The sequence below is a fragment of the Coptis chinensis genome, chromosome 9 (assembly GCF_015680905.1).
Source record: "Coptis chinensis isolate HL-2020 chromosome 9, ASM1568090v1, whole genome shotgun sequence".
In the NCBI taxonomy this organism is placed as follows: Eukaryota; Viridiplantae; Streptophyta; class Magnoliopsida; order Ranunculales; family Ranunculaceae; genus Coptis; species Coptis chinensis.
The window spans coordinates 45,637,944-45,659,562 of record NC_141464.1 but is presented as its reverse complement, the minus strand read 5'-3'; the positions used below and the strand labels follow the sequence as shown (position 1 = coordinate 45,659,562).

General features: G+C 38.7%; 1 protein-coding gene and 1 pseudogene across 2 annotated transcripts; one reads left to right on the top strand and one right to left on the bottom strand.

Annotated features, from left to right (window-relative positions):
• Positions 1–1,671: 1,671 nt before the first annotated feature.
• On the top strand, positions 1,672–2,819 carry LOC147476256 (uncharacterized; annotated as a pseudogene).
• A 12,926-nt stretch (positions 2,820–15,745) lies between these two features.
• LOC147476255 (homogentisate phytyltransferase 1, chloroplastic-like) lies at positions 15,746–19,368 on the bottom strand. Of its 2 annotated transcripts, XM_086584790.1 has the most exons (11): positions 19,179–19,366; positions 19,000–19,044; positions 18,347–18,711; positions 18,156–18,239; positions 17,995–18,072; positions 17,783–17,866; positions 17,286–17,387; positions 17,025–17,120; positions 16,346–16,417; positions 16,141–16,236; positions 15,746–16,030 (listed from the first exon to the last, which is right to left on the bottom strand). In XM_086584790.1, the coding sequence occupies exons 1-11, from the start codon at positions 19,243–19,245 to the stop codon at positions 15,956–15,958; spliced, it is 1,164 nt and encodes a 387-aa protein (XP_086440916.1). In that variant the 5' UTR covers positions 19,246–19,366; the 3' UTR covers positions 15,746–15,955. The 2 variants fall into 2 exon arrangements, with proteins under 2 accessions (XP_086440916.1, XP_086440917.1); XM_086584791.1 differs by lacking the exons at positions 16,141–16,236; positions 16,346–16,417 and having other exon boundaries at positions 19,179–19,368.
• Between the last annotated feature and the right edge of the window lie 2,251 nt (positions 19,369–21,619).

Sequence of the window (21,619 nt, the reverse complement as noted above, 5' to 3'; positions counted from 1 at the left end):
GATAGTGTAAGATTGAACAATTTGTTGAAGCTAATTTACTAGTCCAACAGATTTATTGACAACCCTCTATTATGTTGCACGATATCTAGGCGCTCTGTATAATATTTCATCAGAATGTAGCCCGTATTACATCAGTCTGACTCATTGGTTATGTACCTTGAATCGACCTAAATTATTAGTCTCCGCGTTATAATTTCCTTGATCATAACTGTATCGGCCAAATTCATGACTATCAGGATGACATGTCTCATGGACGGAGGTAACATAAGGTACAAGGGAGAGAGAGCATAGGATCCAAATTCGCGAACCATTAAATGGACGTGGACTCCATAGAGACATAGGGGTTTAGTGACTCAAGAAGATGCAAGATAGTGAAACCGGGTCGTGTACATGATCCAAATTCAGCGATAAGTAATCACGAGAGGTGGACGGTTAGAAAAGAAGGCGGTTTCTGAGAGGTAGAAGGGGAGATGAGAAGTGAGAGAAGAGGAGAGAAAAAAGAAAAAAAGGAGGAGAGAACTACGGGCGCACACGGCTTGATCCCCCGAAAGTCGGGGTGAGGGCACCCCTAAATGGGTTCAAATTGAAAGATTCAAAGAGAGGAGTCTCATCTTTGAGAAGAGACAGAGGAGATTGGAGGTGTGAAGTTAAAAGATACAAACCGGGTTCACACAATGGCTAAGCCGTGCGGGGGGGACTAATAAAAAGTTTGTAGGTTGTGTAGGTGGTCTACAAGTTGAGGAGATGGGCGATACAATTGCGGGGGATGGGTCGAGATTATGAAGTCATAGCTGATGTGCCATCCATAAGCGGGGGAAGAGGGTGGTTTCTTCAGTAAAAATATATTTAAGCACCTCTTGACGAAGTTTAATACCTTCTAAATCTTTTGTGTCCATCAAAGCGGTACGTGATCCTTTATGGCTTTTATATTAAGATCGGAGGCGAGGGGTATATAGTGTGCTTTGCATTAATAGGAAATCATCCACAATGAGTTTTCTTTGTTTGATTTTGGAATCTTGTCTTTGCTTAGAAGAAGTCCACTGTCAAAGTCTCGTATGTGCATCCATGGATGGACATTTGTACTGTACCCTATCTGAATGTTTTATATCCGTCTGGTTTTATTGTTGTTTTAACTCGAAATGAAGAAGCAAATTAATCAATCGCACAAAGAGGTAGAACCAAGAATTTGCTCTTTCCTCTTTGGATATTGGAAATGATGATGCTTGAAATTGGTGGAAGTGATCACATCTTTTAAGGTTAGAAGTGTCGACTCCTTTTTCTCATAGGTTGCATTCTATAAGTGGACAACAGTGTTGAAATAGGGTTGATAGCTAATGTAATCATATAAGAAATAGGGGTTTTACTATCTTTTGCTTGATATCCGAGGTGAGGCAAGAGATGGTGCGATCTAATCATGCCATATTCATCCAATCGACATGTATGAGAAAAGAACGAAGATCCGGGATTTCTTGTTGTTTCCTTCAAGATTAAATGGACCTTACAAAAGGATGTCCGAGTTATGTGGAGATATTATAAGCTCGGTCTTTTCTTTTGGGTTCTTGTCTTTTAAATTTGCACCTCTTCCCGACACGGTGGATTATAGAAGAAAATACTTTTAAGTATTTTTGAAGGCCGAGAAAGCAAAGATCAACTACATTATAGTCTACATTTATGGGGAATGAGGACTTCTTTATACATGGAGATAAAGGAGCACGGATATATCAAATGGATCCCTGTAACACTCTCTGAATGAACAAGCTAAGGATCATGCTACAAATGAGTCATGTGTTAGCTTGTTTTTCATGATGTCATAGCTTCGAGAATTTTGTTAAGCTCAAACTACTCTCAAAAAAATTTGCAAGGCATTAAGGTTGAAAGATTTGTGGAATTCAATATCATCAATACAAGAATGAAAAATGGGGCTTATGGTCATTCTTTCGACTTTTCTTGAAGACATTCATCGGTATGGTTGAACTTTCATAAGATTGGTCTTTGAAATGGTTTCTCTTACAAAGGGCCTGTCGGATGTGTCGAGGAGAGCATACCGCAAGCATGTTGGTGGTTACCAAATGACACTTATTGGGAAGGAAAAACGAGGAGTTCAATCAAGTTCACCACGAAACATGGACCGGTTTGGGCTGGACATTCTGAAACCTTGTCCTTTCTTGAAGCCGACCGACAAAGTACACCGCACCCAAATTTTGAAGAAGAGTAATATCCGCAATTTTGTGGTGGCAAAACAGATGAAAGGATCCAGATCGTATGTGATTCATGTGAGAAGATGTATCACGTCTTCGGTGTTGGGGTTTCAGCGAAGTGAGAATTCCCCTAGAAGTTGGTATTGTATGAACTGTACAAAGATCGGTTTAGAGTCATCACATGAGAATTGTGTTCTTTGTGAGAGAGCCAACAACCCATGTAATTTGAAACTCATATGGTCAAGGTAAAATGGATTCAATCATTAATGGGTCGCTTAGCAGCAACAGAAATGCAAATTCTAATTAGTGGATGGAAGCAGATTTATCCCAGCCAGCCTAGCCAAAAGCACAGTGAGCAATGGTTGGAAGCCGTGGTAGATGTGAGTTTGAGGGTAATCAATACGGAATGGTTTGCCTCGTTGATCAAGATGATGAAAAGATTGTCCTTTGTGATGGTTGCGACATAGATACCACATATATTGCATGGAGCCTCCTTTGGCTTCTATACCCAAGGGTAAATGGTTTTGTAGAGTTTGTGATACGGCTTGGGCAATACGCAAGGCAAAATGGGTGTATGAGACTCTTGAGAAACAACGTAACACCGGAGAAATAAAAGCGTAGCGGGGATCGGGTTGATACGCGTCTTGCCAGGGTCTATCGAAATAATGAGAAACATTAAGAAAGCGCGGCGCAGTGAAGCGAACGGAGTCAGTAGGATCCGTCGATATGATCTTAAATGCGCCAGAAAAGCTGAAAAATGAAGAGAGGTTGACTCAAGACAAAAATGTAGAGAGGCATACACCGCCGCAGTAACTTCGTTTCTTTTACCGTCATGTACATAATTGACAGACGAGTAGTTACAATCGGGGCGCGGGCAAGCCTTGCCCCGGCCTTAGCGAGAGATGTATATAGGACGATTGGGATTGTCCCCGGACCTGCGTGGTATTCCATGAACCTATTCATTTGTAGTAGGTCGTCGGGACCATGAATGAGAAACGTGGTGGTACACCTCGTGGTAAAGACGAATGGTACACACAATTTGAAGCACATGATTGCTATTATATTGGTATGCAAATACGTATATTGAATTAATGTTTCTCGTTAAAACTCACGTATTATTTGTGCAATACTCGAACATGAAAGTTTCAGGTTACAGAGAAAGAGAAAGACTTGCGGTACCGTGGAACCAAGCGGAGTTTGAGCTGGTATTGAGAGATGGATCCATCTCACCTCATTTACTACCTTATTTGCATACACTATATTGTCGTCAAAAAGTTTACTGTCTCCATTAAATGTGTATTGCATGATATAACATTGAGTAAGACTAGAGTCGAGCCCCGTACTAGCTATACGGGGAACCTCGGAGTCTTTGTTTAGTTTTTCAATTAAAAGAGAGGAGACTTGCTTTTACATATTGCTAAGTGAGCCGAGGAATGATAGTTTGTGTTGAATGTTATATCAATGAAATAGAGAGCATACTTCTTCCAATTGTTTCATGAGTATTGGGCCATGAACGAAAAAAACTTGGGGGAAAACCGAGGCTGCCCCATCAAGCTTCACAAATGACCAAAGACAGTGGGAGGGATGAGCCCCTTCACGGACTAGATGTCCGATCAAACTTTGCATTGGGGACCGACCGAAGGCTGCCCCATCAGCTTCCAACACCAAAGATGCGGGGGATGAGGCCATTCACCGGACTAGATGTCCGAATAAAACTTGGGGGCAAACCGAAATACCCCCAATCCGGGCTTCACCACCGACCAAAGACAAATGGGGATGAGCCCTTCGTGGACCGCGATGTCGAATCAAGCTTGGGGCAAAATGAGATGCCTCTAAGCCGAGAGAGTGGGGATGAGCCCTTCGTGGACCGCAGTTGTCCGAATCAAGCTTGGGGCAAAATGAGATGCCTCTAAGCCGAGAGCGGGGGATGAGCCGCCGTGGACCGCAGATGTCCTAATCAAGCTTAGGGCAAAATGAGATGCCTCTAAGCCGAGGCGGGGATGAGCCCTTCGTGGACCGCAGATGTCGAATCAAGCTTGGGGCAAAATGAGATGCCTCTAAGCCGGAGAGGGGGATGAGCCCTTCGCGTGAACCGCTGTCGAATCCTAAAGCTTGGGGCAAAATGAGTGCCTCTAAGCTGAGAGCGGGGGGACCGAAGCCGCCCTTCGAACATGATGTGGAGTGTTACAGAGCGTTGAGGAGAATGGGAGGAGACCCTTATGGAGATGTTGATCGTTAATAATAAGAGCGAAAGGGTTGAGATCCTTCGGATATATTGTTGAAGTTCTACAAAAGAGAAATGGAGGGATGAGGCCCTTTGGGGGCGTGATATCAAGTTCCATGAGTAAGTCACGAAGGGGATGAGACCACTTTGTGGACAATATGTGAGTTGGAAGAGTGAGAGCCGGGGGGGATGTGACCACTTCAAGGATATTCTAATGAGTTCTATGTGCGAGAACCGATTGATTGAGACACTTTGCGAGATGATTGATTGTGAAAGAGTGAGGGCTAAGGGAAAAAAGACCCATCGCAGGCTAGAGTAAGGAATCGCTGAATCAAGTAAGTAGAGGATATCTCGGACCCCCGACGAGTTCGTCGCGTGGTTCCGGGGCAAGAGGGGCATCCAGATCGGCCAAATTCATGACTATCGGGATGACATCTCATGGTGGACGGAGGTAACATAAGGTACAAGGGAGAGAGCATAGGATCCAAATCCATGAAACATTAAATGGGCGTGGACTCCATAGAGACATAGGGGGTTTAGTGACTCAAGAAGATGCAAGATAGTGAAACCGGGGTCGGTGTACATGATCCATCCAAAGCGATAAGTAATGCGAGAGGTGGACGGTTAGAAAAGAAGGCGTTATTCTGAGAGGTAGAAAGGGGAGATGAGAAGTGAGAGAAGAGGAGGGAAAAAAGGAGGAGAGAACTACGGCGGCACAGCTTGATCCCCCCCTGAAAGTCGGGGTACGTGGCGACCTAAATGGGTTCACCGAAAGAAGATTCAAAGAGAGAGGAGTCTCATCTTGAGAAGAGACAGAGGAGATTGGAGGTGTGAGGTTAAAAGATACAAACTGGGTTCACACAATAACCAAATTGGTTTTTAATAGTTACAAAAAGACTCCAGTTACCCCGAAGATATTAGGGATGATGAGGGTCTGCGGACCGTTGGATGTGTGATCCAATGGTCTGAAAATTGGACTGTTGGATGTGTGATCCAGTGCGAAAATAAAAAACAAAATGGTCTGAAAATCAAGAACAAAAAGAATGAGAGAATGTTGTATTTCTAGACTGTTGGATCACACCAACGGTCGCGAGCCTCATCCCTATGAAGACATCCCAAAAATTAGCTTTATTAAATATGGTGTTTGTTACTGTCGGACCCCATATTGTGTTCAAGCGAACCAAAAACTAAAACACTTATTACAAATGTGCCATTGGTCCCAAAAGTTGTTTTGTGTTGGGCAGGCTCCAAACCAAAGTGAATTTGACTTGTTGCAACCTTTTCAGCTCTTCTCTTCTATTCTCTTCTCTTCCACCATAAAAAACCATAAACCCTTAAACCCTTAAACCTTAACACTAAACACTAATGGAAGAGCCCAACCCCATTTTAGAACATGAAGATGACGAAGAAAATGTAATGCATCATGACCCCATTCAAGAAGAAAATATAGAACAAGTTCTAAGTGACCCCATTCAAGAAAAAAATGTAGAACAAGTTCAAAGTGAAGAAAATAGAGGAATGGATGATGATGCATTTAATAAGAATAAGGTAAATCTAAATTAAACGTAATTATGCATGTAATAATTATGCATGTAGGAATTATTGATGTGTACAGTGATTATACATGTAATAATTATGCATGTAGTAATTATACATGTAATAATTATGCATGTATTAATTAAACGACGCGGCTAGGTCGTTTGTATTTCACACTAAACGGTCCCGGGTCACACCGCCCGATCGCGGTCCAAAACGATGTGGGCATGTCGTTTGGGATTTGAATTTGGAAAAACGATTTGTCCGCTTTTTTTGATTTTGAACGCGGTGTGGCACACCGTTTGAAGTTATAATCTGAACGACATGGCCACACCGTTTGGACTAGGTCGAAACGGTGTGGCCATGTCGTTGAGATTTGAACTTGGAAAAAAGACTTGTCTGTTTTTTTGCCACTTGAACGGTGTGGCCACACCGTTTGGACTTAGTTTCAAACGACATGGCCACACCGTTTGGACTTAGTCTTGAACAACAAAATTTATGCAGTACAGTAACGACAACAATTGTTGTTACCATGCCAATATCCAGGATTAACATTAATCCAATTGAAGCTCATTTTTTTTTTATCAATACTTTCGCTTAATCGCTTAACCCATAAACGAAAACCGATAAACAAATCTTAACCTTTCTTCATATTCATCGTTAAACAACCTTAAAATTGTTGGTAACAATTGATGCAACAAGAACAAACTCTGAATATAAAGAAGGCTTGCTGAGGCACGGATCAAACATTTTCTTTAAAGGTTGTTTCGTCGTTTTTCTTTATGCAAACAAAGCGCGTCAACCTCCAGGATACAACAACAGTTATACTCTCTTTTGTTTACTGCAGATAAACCAAAGAAGAAAAGGAAGAACCACGACATCGATCTTATGATTGCCCAAAACGTGAGTGTAGAAAATAGTTTTTTCACTTTCGTGAGGGGGCGATATAGGAGTATTTGTAAAGACTAGAAACGTAGAGCACTAGTAGATCCATTTTATAGGAACCGCCTGGTTTCCCGATAGGCATTGGATTCTACAAGTCCATTACGTTTCTGTTTTCCAATCCATATCCAATTCTGTTTCCAAACCTATCAGGAAACAGGTTTACCAAAAGAAGATAAAGGGATCAATGAACTCAAGCCCCAGCCCAAGTTCACCTCTTGTTTTATTCAAAATAACACAACACAAATACAATGTCCTCAAGATCTAATTTCACTCCCCGTCCAGAGTGCTCACAGTTCTTCAAGTGTCGCCTTCCCAGGATACAACAATCAGTTATTTTTAAATCATAGCACCACAACTTCGAAGCCCTAGCGAACTTTTTAATGGATTTTTGTACTCTCAATGAAACTTCATAAATTAACAAAGAGAAAAGATATGGACATTTTTGTCTCTCAAAAGTTCATTTTTTTTTCCTTTTTAAGAGTTATTTTTTGAACCTATTTCAATGAACAAAACAAGGGTTTAAATAAAACGAAAGTGTCTCTTCAAACAAACTACCATGTTCATTCCAAGTCTCTTCAAACATGTCCCTCCAAGACAATGTTTAAAGAGTTTTATAATAGATGAGAAAAGAGAATGACAGTTATCCAAAAAGTAAAATGAAAATGTTGGGGAGTGGGTTTGAACCCTTCACATCTAATTTGGATTTCAAAATGTGTACCACTAGACCAACTTCTCGTGTAGACCATAGAATATTCAATGTATTCATATGTCTATTTTGTTGGGAGACATTCAACTTGGATTCCAAAATGTGTACCGCTTAGACCAACTTCTTAAAGTTGTTCAAATACACAATCATTTATATATGGGACTAATTTCTATTCACACTTAGATTTTCCAACAATCCCCTACATGAATAGAAAGCTAATGCATGACAACAAAAACAGAGAGTACATGGTAGATTAGTGTTGCATCAGGAGAGGTGCCTTTTGGACTTGAACCTACCCTAGTGAATGCACATTGGATTTACTTGGTAGATCAGTGATTTAAGTCTTGAACTCCGTCCCAACCGTGGAGTGTAAACCAAGACAACCACATCCTTAACTAATCTGAAACCATTTAAGTTCATACGGTTGTGTTCATTTTGGTCCTGAACAAATCCCAGATTCAGGAGAGCTTTAGAGAACATAGCCTTCTCATTCTTATAGAAGTGACCCGACTTCTTCTCTCACATAGGTGATACTTATTTATAGAGTATCCTGCTATACTCGATCCTCTTAATCAAGATATAAACATCATTAAATGTAATTACTTACCCTTAACATCATTACAGGAAACACACATACATCATAGGAAAAGGAAAAGTGTGCTTATCAACACTGAATCTATCCCAATTCCCAACCAGTTTGCTTATTGAACTTAGATCTTGGGATCTCCTTCAACTAGGTTAGGTTTTCGACAAGATGATTTATTGAATAGGCTTAAGTCCCATTCCACTCGATGTATATACCACTTGCTCTCTTTGTAACCCTTTGAATTGGTTTGCGGATCCGCAAGGTTAAGTTTCTTTTAACTTTACATAGTCCAAAGTAATAACTCTATTAGAAATCAATTGGTTAATTGTAGTATATGCATGTGTATTATATGTCTTGACTTCCCATTATATACATTGTTTTTAGCCCTTGTTGTAGCAGCTAAACTATCACAATATATACATATGGCCATAACAGGCTTAGACCATAATGGAATATCCTCCAGGAAATTTCAAAGCCATTCTGCTTCTTTGGTAGTCTTGTCCAATGCTATGAACTCAGATTCCACTTGTTGACTTCGTTTCTTCACAGTCAGATATCGAGTTAGTGACAGTAAAACCTTCTAACAATGGCGGATACTTGTTATAATGTAATCCATAGTCAATGGTGTGTTTTAAGTATCTTGACAATCATTTCAGCTGTAGCTAATATCAAAATTAAGCTTTTGTTGTGGATGGGAAAAGGAAACTAAATTGTTTGTGGTTCATGTTTTTAACACAACATAATTATCCACAAACAAGAAAGAGTTATACTACCAAATTGTACAAAAATATTTCATTGTTGCATATATGATATTTACGTTGTTCCAATCCCACGATTCAACCATGGATTGTGTTGTGAATAAGACAATCGCGGAAACAACGTAATGTAGAAAAAAGACGTTTTTCTCTCTTTGATGTTAAAGCGCCAATTCGCATTTCTAAGTATGCCTGGACAAGGTGTGCGGCACGCTCATGCCTTTGGCGACCTCCAGTTCTTTAAGCGCGATCCGCGCTCGACTTTGCTTGGCCAAGGGCGTGACCAGCTCCAATCAGATTTCAAAGAAGATCATTTGTTAGAAGTTTTTTTTAAACAGTATAAATATAGGTTTTTTCTGTAAAAACCTAACTTAACCAAAACCAAGAAAAAGAGAGATTGTAAGAGAGCAATTCTTAATGAGTTGAGTGTTCATTCTTTATGAGTGAATTGAGAGCTCTTGTAATTTGTTATTCCAGACATCTAGTAAAGCTTGGAACTCGCAGTGTGGATGTAGGCAAATTGCTGAACCACGATATATCTCGTCTTCTGGTTTGTTCTTCCTTCATTAATTGTTTTACTTTGTATGCTTGTTTATTTGATATTGAGAAGTGTTGGGATATTACTTGGAGGGTGTTGAAGTCTTGTCTAGTGAGAACGATTTATCTTTATGTAGGATTGATCTATTTGTTGTGGATAATGTTGTTTTAAGTATTGTACTATTCACAATAATTGGTATCGGGCCGCAGGTATCGACCTAGGATTTTGAGTTTTGGTAGAACTATAGTGCTTGAAATTTGTGTAGACAAGGTGTTCGATTAAATTTCGAAGTGAAATTGTTTTTTTGGGTTATTGTGTGTAACTTGAAAAATGGCTCCTAAGATGTCAAATGCTAAATTTGAAGTAGAGAAGTTTAATAGGAAGAATAACTTTGGGATTTGGAGAGTCCAAGTTAGGGACATCCTCATCCAACAAGGTTTGCACAAGGCTTTAAAGGGGATTAACTCAAAGGCTGTGAGTATGAGTAATGATGATTGGGAAGAGTTCAATCTACAGGCTTGTTCATCAATCCGATTGTGTCTTGCTAATGAGGTCATGTATAGTGTGATGGGAGAAAATACCGCTGCCGGTATTTGGCTCAAACTAGAGTCTATGTATATGACCAAGAGTTGTAGGAATCGTTATGGTCGCAATTTACAAACCGTGAAAACCATGTGCAACGGAATAAAGGTTCTCACGATTTTGTTTAGAATTCATACCTTTAGATCAGCTGTGATATCTCTGAGAATCCAAGCTCTACGAATTAACAACCTTTTGATCTTCTGTTGTATTCCTATCCTTAGAATGGACGTTGTGTGGGCAACGATCTACCAGCCCCTTCTTTCTCTCTTGGCCTCTCTCACTCACAAGATCAGAACCGAATTTGGAACTTGTCTTTCTTGAGCAAAAACTGAGTAATTCGGCTAGGAGAGAAGGGTTTCTATTTATAGGCTACAACAGGGACCATGAGGAGAAATCAGGGTTAGGTCTCCTGACGGGCTTGGGTTTTCCATGTTTGCCTAAAACACACGGCCCCAAGTCCGTCAACAAATGACTTATTCTACTAAAGGCCATTGTTGCACTTTACCGCCTAATCCCAAATTACGCGTTACGTTTATGGGCTCCATATTATATGCTTGTTGATCTCTCCATGTTTAAGATATCGAATGCCCGTTGATTAAGTCAAGTTACTAACAACTACATTAATCAACTTCTTATGTCCTTGAGTAGTACCACTTTCGACCTCATTGTCATGTCGGATTAAATCCACTGCGGGGTTTACATGACAATTATTATGAGCTCCTCGAGGGACATCATCAACCCGACTACTTATGGTCACATATTCCTTTTATAATCAACATCACACCTTACATACAATGTCATTACCTAATCTATCGAGTTTGTTGATTCACAAATGAATCTCACTCATTGATGATTTAAAGCAATGTATAATGCACATAAGTGCCCGTTATTATATCCGGATTAAGAGGACAAACATCCATAATAATAGAGGTGTTTGTTCTCTTATATATTCGATATAAAGAGAAACAACCTCACTTGGTCCCATTCAATACACACAAAGTGTACTAGTGTAATCTTGTAGTCAAGATAGACTAATACCGATTATATTACAACCGTACCAATGGTTTGTCCAAATCCATCTAGGTTGTGAACGTTTACTTATACTTTATAAAGTACTGATGATATGATCTTCTGTGTGTCACCACACACCATATCATCTACAACATAAAGTATTAGACGCATGCATATAAGTAATAACATATATAATATATATAACATTTGTCCATATGATTCTCATTCAAAATATATAGAATTAGAGTTAATACAAAAGTAATGCTTTTAGTATATAACCCTATCAAGAGCATGACGAACAAGATGTACCTTAAGAAGCGTTTTTATCGGTACATGATGGTGGATGGTTCAATGATACAAGAGCACGTTAGTGAGTTCTGTCAACGCCTAGCGGATTATTTGAATGTTGCCATGAAGATGGATGATGAGGATTAAGCGGCATGTTTAATATTCTCTTTGCCAGAAAACTATGAGCTTCTAATGACTACATTTATGAACAGAGAAGATGTTGATCTTCACGAAGTTTAGAGTGCACTTCTTTTTTATGAGTTGATGAAGAAGACACGTGTAGACAATAATAATAATGCAGGTCAGGGGCTAGTGGCAAGAGGAAGGTCGCATGAAAAGGCTTCTACAAGCAATGAGAAGTCTAGGTCAAAGTCAAAGAAGCCTTTGACACATATGAAGTGCTACAATTGCGATGAAAAGGGACATTACACAAGTAATTGTCCTCACCCAAAGAAAGAGAACAAGAGAGATGGTAAGAAGAAATGTAAGGCTAAAATTGAGGCAAGTTATGCTTCAGGCTCTGAAGGACGAGTTGAGTCTCTGTGTGTCCACACAAGACTATATAGCCAAAAGGTGGATTCTTGATTTCGAATGTTCCTACCATACGTGCCTGAATAGAAAGTGGTTTACTTCTTATGAGAGCATTAATGGTGGTTCCATTTTGATGGGTAATGACGTTGCTTGTAAGACGGTAGGAATTTGAACTATACGGGTCAAGATGCATGATGGTGTAGTGAGGACTTTAACCGATATGAGACATGTTCCTGAGCTAAAGAAAAACCTTATTTCTCTTGGTATCTTGGATTCCAAAGGCCACAAGTTTGTGGGGGAAGGTGGAGTCCTAAAGATTGTCGATTGGCTCTTTAGTTGTTATGAAGGGTCAAAGACATAGAACCTTGTATACTTTGATAGGTAGTACGGTGATAAAGCGATGTAGCAGTGGTTGCATGTAGTGATAATTCTGAGTGCACTAAGATGTGACATATGTGACTAGGGCATATGAGTGAAAAGGGTTTGTCTGAGTTGTGCAAGCGAGGGTTCTTGAAGGACTTGAAGAAATCAAGTATGGGGGTTCTATGAGCATTGGCCTATGGGAAGCAAGTCACAGTCAAGTTCAAGTCAAAGCAAGCACCACGACAAAATGACATCTTTGACTATGTGCATACGGATGTTTGGGGACTCTCCAGAGTGGCTTCAAAAGTAGGTAATCACTATTATGTCTCATTCATTGATGATCATACTCGCTATGTGTGGGTGTATATGATGAAAATGAAAGATGAAGTGTTTGAGACATTTAAGAATTGGAAGGCAAGGGTTGAGAATCACACAGATAGGAAGGTCAAGACACTAAGGTCTGACAATAGTACAGAGTATACCTATGAGCCTTTCCAAGAGTTTTGTGTGCAACAAGGAATTGTCGACACTAGGCAGAGCAGGGCACGCCAAAGATAATGGAATGGCATGAGATGATGAATAGAACCTTGCTTGAAAGAGCAAGATGTTTGTTGTCTAATGTCGGTCTAGGCAAAAGAGTATTGAGCAGATGCAGTGTCCATGGCGTGTTACCTATATAATAGGTCACCAGTTCCAGCTATAGATTGCAAGACACCTTATGAGGTGTGGTTAGGTAATCCAGCTGATTATAGTATTTTGCAAGTGTTTGGATCGACTGCTTACTACCATGTGAGGGAGAGCAAGCTAGATCCTAAAGCTAAGAAGGCCATATTCTTAGGCTTCACAAATAGAGTAAAGGGATACAGATTGTGGTGTCTAGAAGACCACAAGTTCTTGGTCAGCAGAGATGTTACCTTTGATGAGACTTCCGTGTTATCTTTTCAAGAAGTTTCGGGAAGAGAGTGGGCATAATAGTGAGTCTATAGAAGTTCAAGCCATTGAGCTTGAGTTGTCTGATGTAGCAGATGACTGGTTGGTTCATGATGAGATACCAAATCATGGAACCACACAACAACAGGAAGAAGAGCATGAACATCCGCGAACTTGTAGTAGGTGACCCTAGGCCAAAGAGACAAGTTAAAGAAGTGCATAGGTATAGGCCGCGAAGCCGGTGAAACACTATGGTCGTGGATTTAGTGGCATATGCACCGAATATCGAAGATGATGATGCGGATAGCTTCAAGAAAGTCGTTAGAGATGCTCATTCTGAGATTGGTTGGTTTACGCAAGAAGAGATGGAGTCTCTTGATAAAAATCACACATGGGACCTAATTTTATTGCCAAAAAGGACTATCGACAAGAAAAATGAGTGTTGAAAAGAAAGATGTCCTTTTGAGTCCGGAAAAGATCTTGGGTACAAGGCAAGAGTGGTAGCAAAGGGTTTCTCACAGAAGGAAGGAGTCGACTACAATAAGGTATTTTCCCTAGTGATCAAACATACTTCCATTCGTGTGTTATTGAGTTTAATTGCTCACTTCGACTTGGAGTTAGAACAATTTGATTGGAAAACTGCTTTCTTGCATGGGGACTTGGAGGAAGAGATATATATTAGACAACCTGAAGGGTTTGTTGTTGCTGAGAAAGAAGATCATGTGTGCAAGTTGAATAGGTCACTGTATAGTTTGAAACAATCGCCAAGGCAATAGTACAAGTGCTTTGACACATTCATGATGCAATATGAGTACACCCGAAGTAAGTATGACTGTTGTGTTTACTTTCGTAGGCTTCGTGGTAATGACTTTATCTATCTCCTACTTTATGTGGATGACATGCTTATTGCTTCCAAAAGCATGGTGGAGATAGACAAATTGAAATCTCAACTTAGCTCTGAGTTTGAGATAAAAGACTTAGGTGGAGCTAAGAAGATACTGGGCATGGAGATTGACAGAGATAGGAAGAAGCGACGGATAGTTGTATCTCAAAAGAAATATCTTCAGAAAGTAATTTCTTAATTTGGTATGGAGAATGCAAATTCGGTTTCTACACCTTTAGCTGGGCATTTTAGGCTTTGACTAAATTCTCTCTAGTTGGTGGAAGAACAAAACATATGGCTAATGTTCCTTATGCAAGTGCCATGGGCAGTTTGATGTATGCTATGGTGTGCACACGCCCAAACATTTTACAGGCAGTTAGTGTTGTAAGCAGGTATATGACAAATCCTAGGAAGCAGCATTGGGAAACAGTGAAATGGGTATTGAGGTACTTGAAGGGGTACCTTGGATGTAGGATTAGTTTATGGTGGAGGCACTTGTTATGTCGGTAGGTATGTGGATTCAGATTATGCAAGTGATCCGGATAGGCGATGAACGACTCATCGGTTATGTATTTATGATGCATGGTGCACCGGTTAGTTAGAGGTCTTTTTCTACAGCTTCTGATTGCTCTATCTACTCTCGAGGCAAGAGTATATGATAGTGGCGAGGGCAAAGGAAAGAGGCACTATGGCTTCGGCGCCTTTTGGATGATATGAGTATTGAAAGTGTAATAGAGGTTTTTGTATTGTGATAGTCGAGTGTTATTTATTTGGCAAAAACCAGTTCATCATGCTCACACCAAGCATATTGATGTCCGTTATCACTTTATATGGGATATCATTGAGGATGGTGATGTAGCACTTGAGAAAGTGGACACCCATGACAATCATGTTGATATGTTGACAAAGGTTGTCACCGGGAGTTAAGTTCCAACACCGTTTGGACTTGCTCCAAATCCTATATGCTTGAAAGAGCCCTTTGTGGGCATGGCCTTCTGGGCGGCCGGTTATTCGCGAAGTTACGATGGATGTGTTCTTCTTGAATGTGTTCGACTTGGTTTTATGTGTTAAAACCTCATCGAGGTGGAAAATGTAGAAAAAGACGTTTTCTCTCTCAGTGTTAAGTGACCGCAGCTTCTAAGTATGCCTGGACAAGGCGCGTGGCACACTCATGCCTTTGGCGACCTCTAGTTCTTTAAAAGCCACCCGCCCAATCCACATTTCAACAAGATCACCCATCGCTTTACAAGTTTTTTGAAATAGTATAAATATAGGTTTTTTCTGTAAAAACCTAACCTAACCAAAACTAAGAAATAAAGAGATTGTAAGAGAACAATTCTTTGTGAGTTGAGTGTTCATTCTTTGTGAGTGAATTGAGAGCTCTTGTAATCTGTTACTCCGGACATCTAGTAAAGCTTGGAACTCGCAGTGTGGACGTAGGCAAATTGCCGAACCACGATATATCTCGTCTTATGGTTTGTTCTCTTTTACATTAATTGTTTTACTTTATATGTTTGTTATTTGATATTGAGAAGTGTTGGGATATTACTTGGAGGGTGTTGAAGTCTTGTCTAGTGAGAATGGTCGATTCTTGTGTAGGATTGATCTATTTATTGTGGATAACATTGTTTCTGTATTGTCCTATTCACAACAGGTTGATTTCGTAAGCTCACTAGTAACTGCTCAATTTTCATCATTACTGGGAATCTTGAGAATTTCACTATTATATTACATTAGTAAGCTCGAGTCCCTTATCACTTGCCAATTCTTCTTTACGAACAAACGTGATTAATATAAGTACTGCGTGAAGAAAAACATGGACAAAATTATGGACTCTCAGTATTACTCCCAATACAGAGTAGGAACGTCAGTACGTCACTTAGTTATGGAAGCATATTCCAATAGATCGAGCACGGAACCAAAGCACGAAAGCTAGCATGCTATGTCCTAGCACCTACAAGCAACATAATTATTATGTCATTTTACCATATAATCATATAGCACACCTAAATTTGAGATGCGAAAAAATAAATAAATTAAATTTGAAATGCAGAGCATGCATACATTGACAAGTTTGGTAAATGTGTATGGTGGAAAACCTCCTGCGATAATTGCAGTACCATATGCCATCAGCAACATATCAATGGACACCCGCAATACCTGCTCCAAGGAATACCAACGCATTAACGCAGAAAACCATACAAGATTTTAAGGCATTGCGTCGGTGCCTTTTGAGACATTGATGGTGGAGCAGATAAATTCAACTAACCTTTCTTTGGCCTAGTTGCACAACGCAGGACTGACAGTCCAAATTATGATTCCAATTAGCATCTGCCATATCCTGTTCAATGGTGATATGAAAAGTTGTTCTTTATGTATCACTCACTTGAGCTCAGTCAAACTCTTGATTACCAATATATCAAGTAGATACTATGCTCACACGCCTTTTGTTTTGTTTTTGATTAATCAGAATATATTGAAAATTGTTGAGTTCAAAAGCATGGTGAAGAATCAGTAGTTTCCAGGTCGTCCACGAGACAGAGACCACACTTAAAGAATTATGACTGTTGGCTGAGAAGTCAATCACAGAATATAGTACCCTGAGACCCTAAGAATATATAATTTGTTCCGTCAGGTGGACAAAGCATGTCGCAGAGACGCAGACACAGATTGATCATAAATCATCCTGAATCACTCATGTAATAGACTTATATGGTCTTCTACATCCTAAGTCTTCCTTAGAATTTTTCTTGTATCTTTCTTATTCCAAACAAAAGAGTCTAGATTTTCTTGTCTTTACTCCTATCACCAGAATTCGGGCCCGAAAATTTCATTTATGGTGTTGATCGACAATGATGAGGATGAATAAATTACATTCATCTAGCTTCAGAAATGCATTCGTTCTGCTCAAAAGAAAAATATCTTTGTTGTATGATTGGACAATTCACCTTCAACAATGTGATTGCAGTAGAAAAGATGAAGGTGAAAGCTGTTGCAAGTATCAGAGATCTTGTAAACAATATCGGCTTCCCCAGCACATATTTCTACAGTTTTAGTCACAAATATCATTATCATCAGGGAAAAGAAAGAGTTATACCAGGGAAAATCACAAAGTAAGATGGATTCAAAAAAATTGCAGGTATAGTAGGATATTCTGAAGTCTCAACCATATATTTCAGAATAGAATGAACGGATAACTTGTCATATACCTGAATGTGCACAAAGAAGGCTAAATGGATAAGCAGATCTCTCACAGGCATGGCGCAAGCACCAAAATATGGATGCTTCTTCCATTTCATCACAAAGGGAAGCTACAACAAATTGTATTAGAGAATAAAACATATGTCAGATCCTAAGCGCAGAAGAATGGAACAAACACTTAGGTACTCAGAAATCTAACATAGGATGGGAACTGCTGATTCAATCCTTCAGCTGTCAACGAGACATTACAGTATTTAGAGCAACAAATATCGAACGTGTTACACATTACTTCAGAAACCTAAATTCAGTTGTCAAACTAGAGCTTATTTTTTTAATCATATCAAGTTATCAACATGATTAATTTTCGATAATTGGCAAGCACATACATTAACAGAGTATGCAAATCCAAGTGAAAGGTATGTAACTAGGAAAATGAAAATGGCATATAGTAGTGGTGGGGATTAAAAGCATAATGAGAATGGCAAGGGTAGAAATGTAGACGTACTAAGAAAGAACCGGTGGTTCCACTTGTTGCCCCCACATCCATAGAAACATCACCAGAAGCAGTTAGAAGATCAGGCTTGTTTTCCTTGGTACGTATAAGAGGGAAAATAAAGCACTTTAAAGAACTGTGAAGGATGATTGTGCTGCAGGTAGGATTGAAGATGAACTTAAAATTCAACCTAGTAACATTGTTAGACTACATAATGAGTATACCATGTCATCAGTTTCGACCTCATACAGTTGATCTACCCCCACCGTGTAAATGCTCATCAAGACTAGAGGTATCAAGGCCTGAAATAACATAAGAATGACTGAGTAACCCACATGTATTTGTAGTTCAATGAAAATCTGCTCTGCATTTCTTCACCCATTACCGTCAGTAGTCCCTTAAAAAATGCGAGACTGAGATCACTTGTCGTTTCTAGGGGAAGAAGAGACACCGCTATTAGTCCTACAACCTGATGTGAAAAATCTAACAGAGTTACATTTTTTTTCCATTTTGTTGCGTATTTAGGTAATACCGATGAAAGTTACTTCGACAAGTGTTTGGATATAAGAATCTTACATTTTGAACCACAATCTTAGGACGACAAAAGGAATAGAATTCCTTGAGTTGCTGTGAAAGACTATTCATTGACATATGATTAGCATCAGAGTTTGGTGTATACTTGTGTTCTTGTGCGGAACTGGGGTCATGGGTTGATGTATGCTCAGCTTCAGCTTGTGTTGTATGCACGTTTTCTTGTGCGGAACGGAGACATCTCTTTTGTGCGCAACCAATAAGGTTGGCTGGTGATTTTTCCTTGTTTCCGTGGTTACATATTACAGATGAGGATTTTTGCAGATGACATTGGTAGATCTTCTCAAGCTTGCGTTGGTAATAGGTATGGTACAACTGATTTACTGCAACTCGACACTGCACTGCCAAACCTATATAATTTGCAAAGACTTACACACCATTAGCTATCAAAGATAAACCTTTAATTTCAAAGTAATCATGTTGTAGTAATGCACACAAGTGTAACTAACTAACTATACGTACAAGAGTAAGTACTGATAAAATTTTGAAAGGATGGATGAATAACACATCTCTGCTTCAGTATAAAGACAAACGAAAAAAACTAAAGTGATAAGTAAATTTGTCATAAATTTTGTGCTTTATCTTTCCCATTTTCCCGTAGTTTTAAGGTTTGTGAAAATTATGTATTTTTCTGTTACCTCTTGTTTGGCTATTCAAAAATTGTTTTCCACTAATTGTTCCATCTGCACAAAACAAGAAACCAGAAATGCTCTACCCATTAGATATCAGGACTTAAACTACAATCCACAATGAAGAGAACAAAAAGAAGAAAGAACCATTAGAAAAGAGAACAGAAGAGAAAGGAACAGAAATATGCCTTGCCCTTGAAGTATGTATCTTGAGCCCAAAACAGTTGAACCTGCATGACTGCTTAGCATCTGCATCTCTATCTTACGTTCTGACCATCTGCATCTCTATCTTACATTCTTACCATATCTCTTATTAAGAGAGCTGTGCATTAACCAGATATATAAAGGAAAATTTCAATATAGATCATAGTATCATACCAATGATCTTTGACGATTTGTTTATGATCCCACGAGATACATATCAAATAGATTATTTTATTTTATTTTTAACTAAGATGCCTAGAATTTATGCCATTTGAATATTATTATACGCCGCCAATCCGCCATATATAATAACTCTCCTTGTCTATTATTAAGAGCGTGCTGCACAAGTCTTTATTATACATTTATACTTTGGGAAACAACTAAACACATGGATGTGGACTTGCCTAAGCTATCTCGTGGTATCAAGTGCTTGGCGCGAAGTCAACTTTGCAGTTGATAAAAAACTGCAAGACATAGTCTTCGCCAACAACAGAGACTCAAGTGGTATTTATAGACTTCTATTCTCTGTAGATTTTTGTAAGTGCGGATTGTGGAATATGTGATGTATACCATGACAATTGTTGAATTTCTTTACTTTTGGAAAATTTTCATAGAAATTAAAGAATTTCAAACAACTTTTGTAATTTCAATCTATAATGATGCATGGTTCAATTTTTAATATCGCCAAGTAATAATGTGTGTGTGTTTTTTTTTAATTTCATTTTACTAGCTGGGAAAACAAAATGTAATTTAGCTAAGACACTCGGTGCCCCATGTGCAGATCCCTGGCTCCGCCGGCATGGGATCAAAAGAGTGTTCCAGATAACCTTTTTTTGTTTAATTAAGTAATATCAAACAGACACCATGAAAGGAGGAGTCACCAATAATGAAGTTCTTTCTTTAGCTCATGATGGCTATATATTTTTGTGACTTACTTGTCCAGTTGTCTATTATCCGGCAAAGAGTTGCAAAAGGGATCATGGGCTCATCATGGCTTGGACCAAGAGTAGTATTTCGAAAAATGTAATAATACAGATACAATAGGAGCTGGGAAGATCTTTGTTTTCGATTTTTTCTATTAATTTACAAAAGTTCGAATCACGACAAAATGTGGGTCCAAAGAAGCGATTAAATCGGGTATAGATTTGGTGCATTTAATACTTTAATAGCACGATTTATGAAAGTCAGAAACAATCAAAAACTTTAAAAAAAAAAAAAAAGATTGCCGAGGTTAGAAAAATCGAAATGATCTCCGTGATGCAGTTATCATCCTCTCCAAACATTACAATTCTGTTTTTAAGTTGCTCATTCAATCACCACAATTTGTCGCAAACAATACCATGTCGAAGTGTCGAACTTAAAAAGTTTGGTACAGCCCACAAACTTGTTTGATATGTATTTGTTGGAAAGCGGATTTATAAGAACAGGAAGTTGGGCTATGTTCCTAGTTTTAATTCGGTCCACACACCTAACAGATTTTTCTCTAGGAAAAAAAAAAAAAAAAAATAAAAAAGAAAAATGAACAAAAAATATTCTAAAACTCTATAACTGAGAGGAGATGACGAACTATGAGATGGTCTAAGTGAGGGTGTGATGTCACCTTAGACTGTTGCATATTTTTAGGACAGTGTATTTTGGCACACGTCGTGTCCTATTTTGACGATGGTAAAAAAACATAAGTGATAATACTGCATTTTATATCTATTTTATACATATTTTGTATGTTTTTATGGCAAACGTCTCAAATCTAAGGAATAATTTGTGATGTACAACATTTATTGCCAAATAATAAGGTATAAAACTATAATAGGTATGTTGAAACTTCAAATCCATAAAAAACAATGTTGAAATTAAACTTCAAAATGGAAGGTTTTGAAATCCATTCAAATTGGAACCTTCAATACCTAGCGAATATTGAAAAACTATAGTGTTAGCCAATAAGCATAAAACAAAAAATTGAGTTATGCATGTAACATATATGTATTTTATGAGAAAGTATGGAGAAAATATTACATTCTAAAATTAAAGTGTAGAAAAATAAACTAAATTTTTTTCGTGTTATACCCGTATAAAAGACAAATGGTATGTTTGGCCTTTTTTCCATTTTGCTTACCGAATTTTTACCCGAATTATTGTCCAAAAAATTGAATTTTAGATCAACAATTTTTGTATCAAATTGTTGTTGTCCACGAATTTATTAGCTATAGTTAAAAATTAAAATCACATAAAATGACTCGTCTAACTATAAATTTCTCTGAGATCCATTTCCACGTGTCACAACATGGTTTAGAGTTCTTAATGATCGACATATGAAATGACTTAATTGCCTTTATCATTGGCCAAACAACCCCTCAAAACATTAGACACGTACTAGCCACACTAGTACATCACATTGACTACTTCTCTACTATATTATGGCATCTCT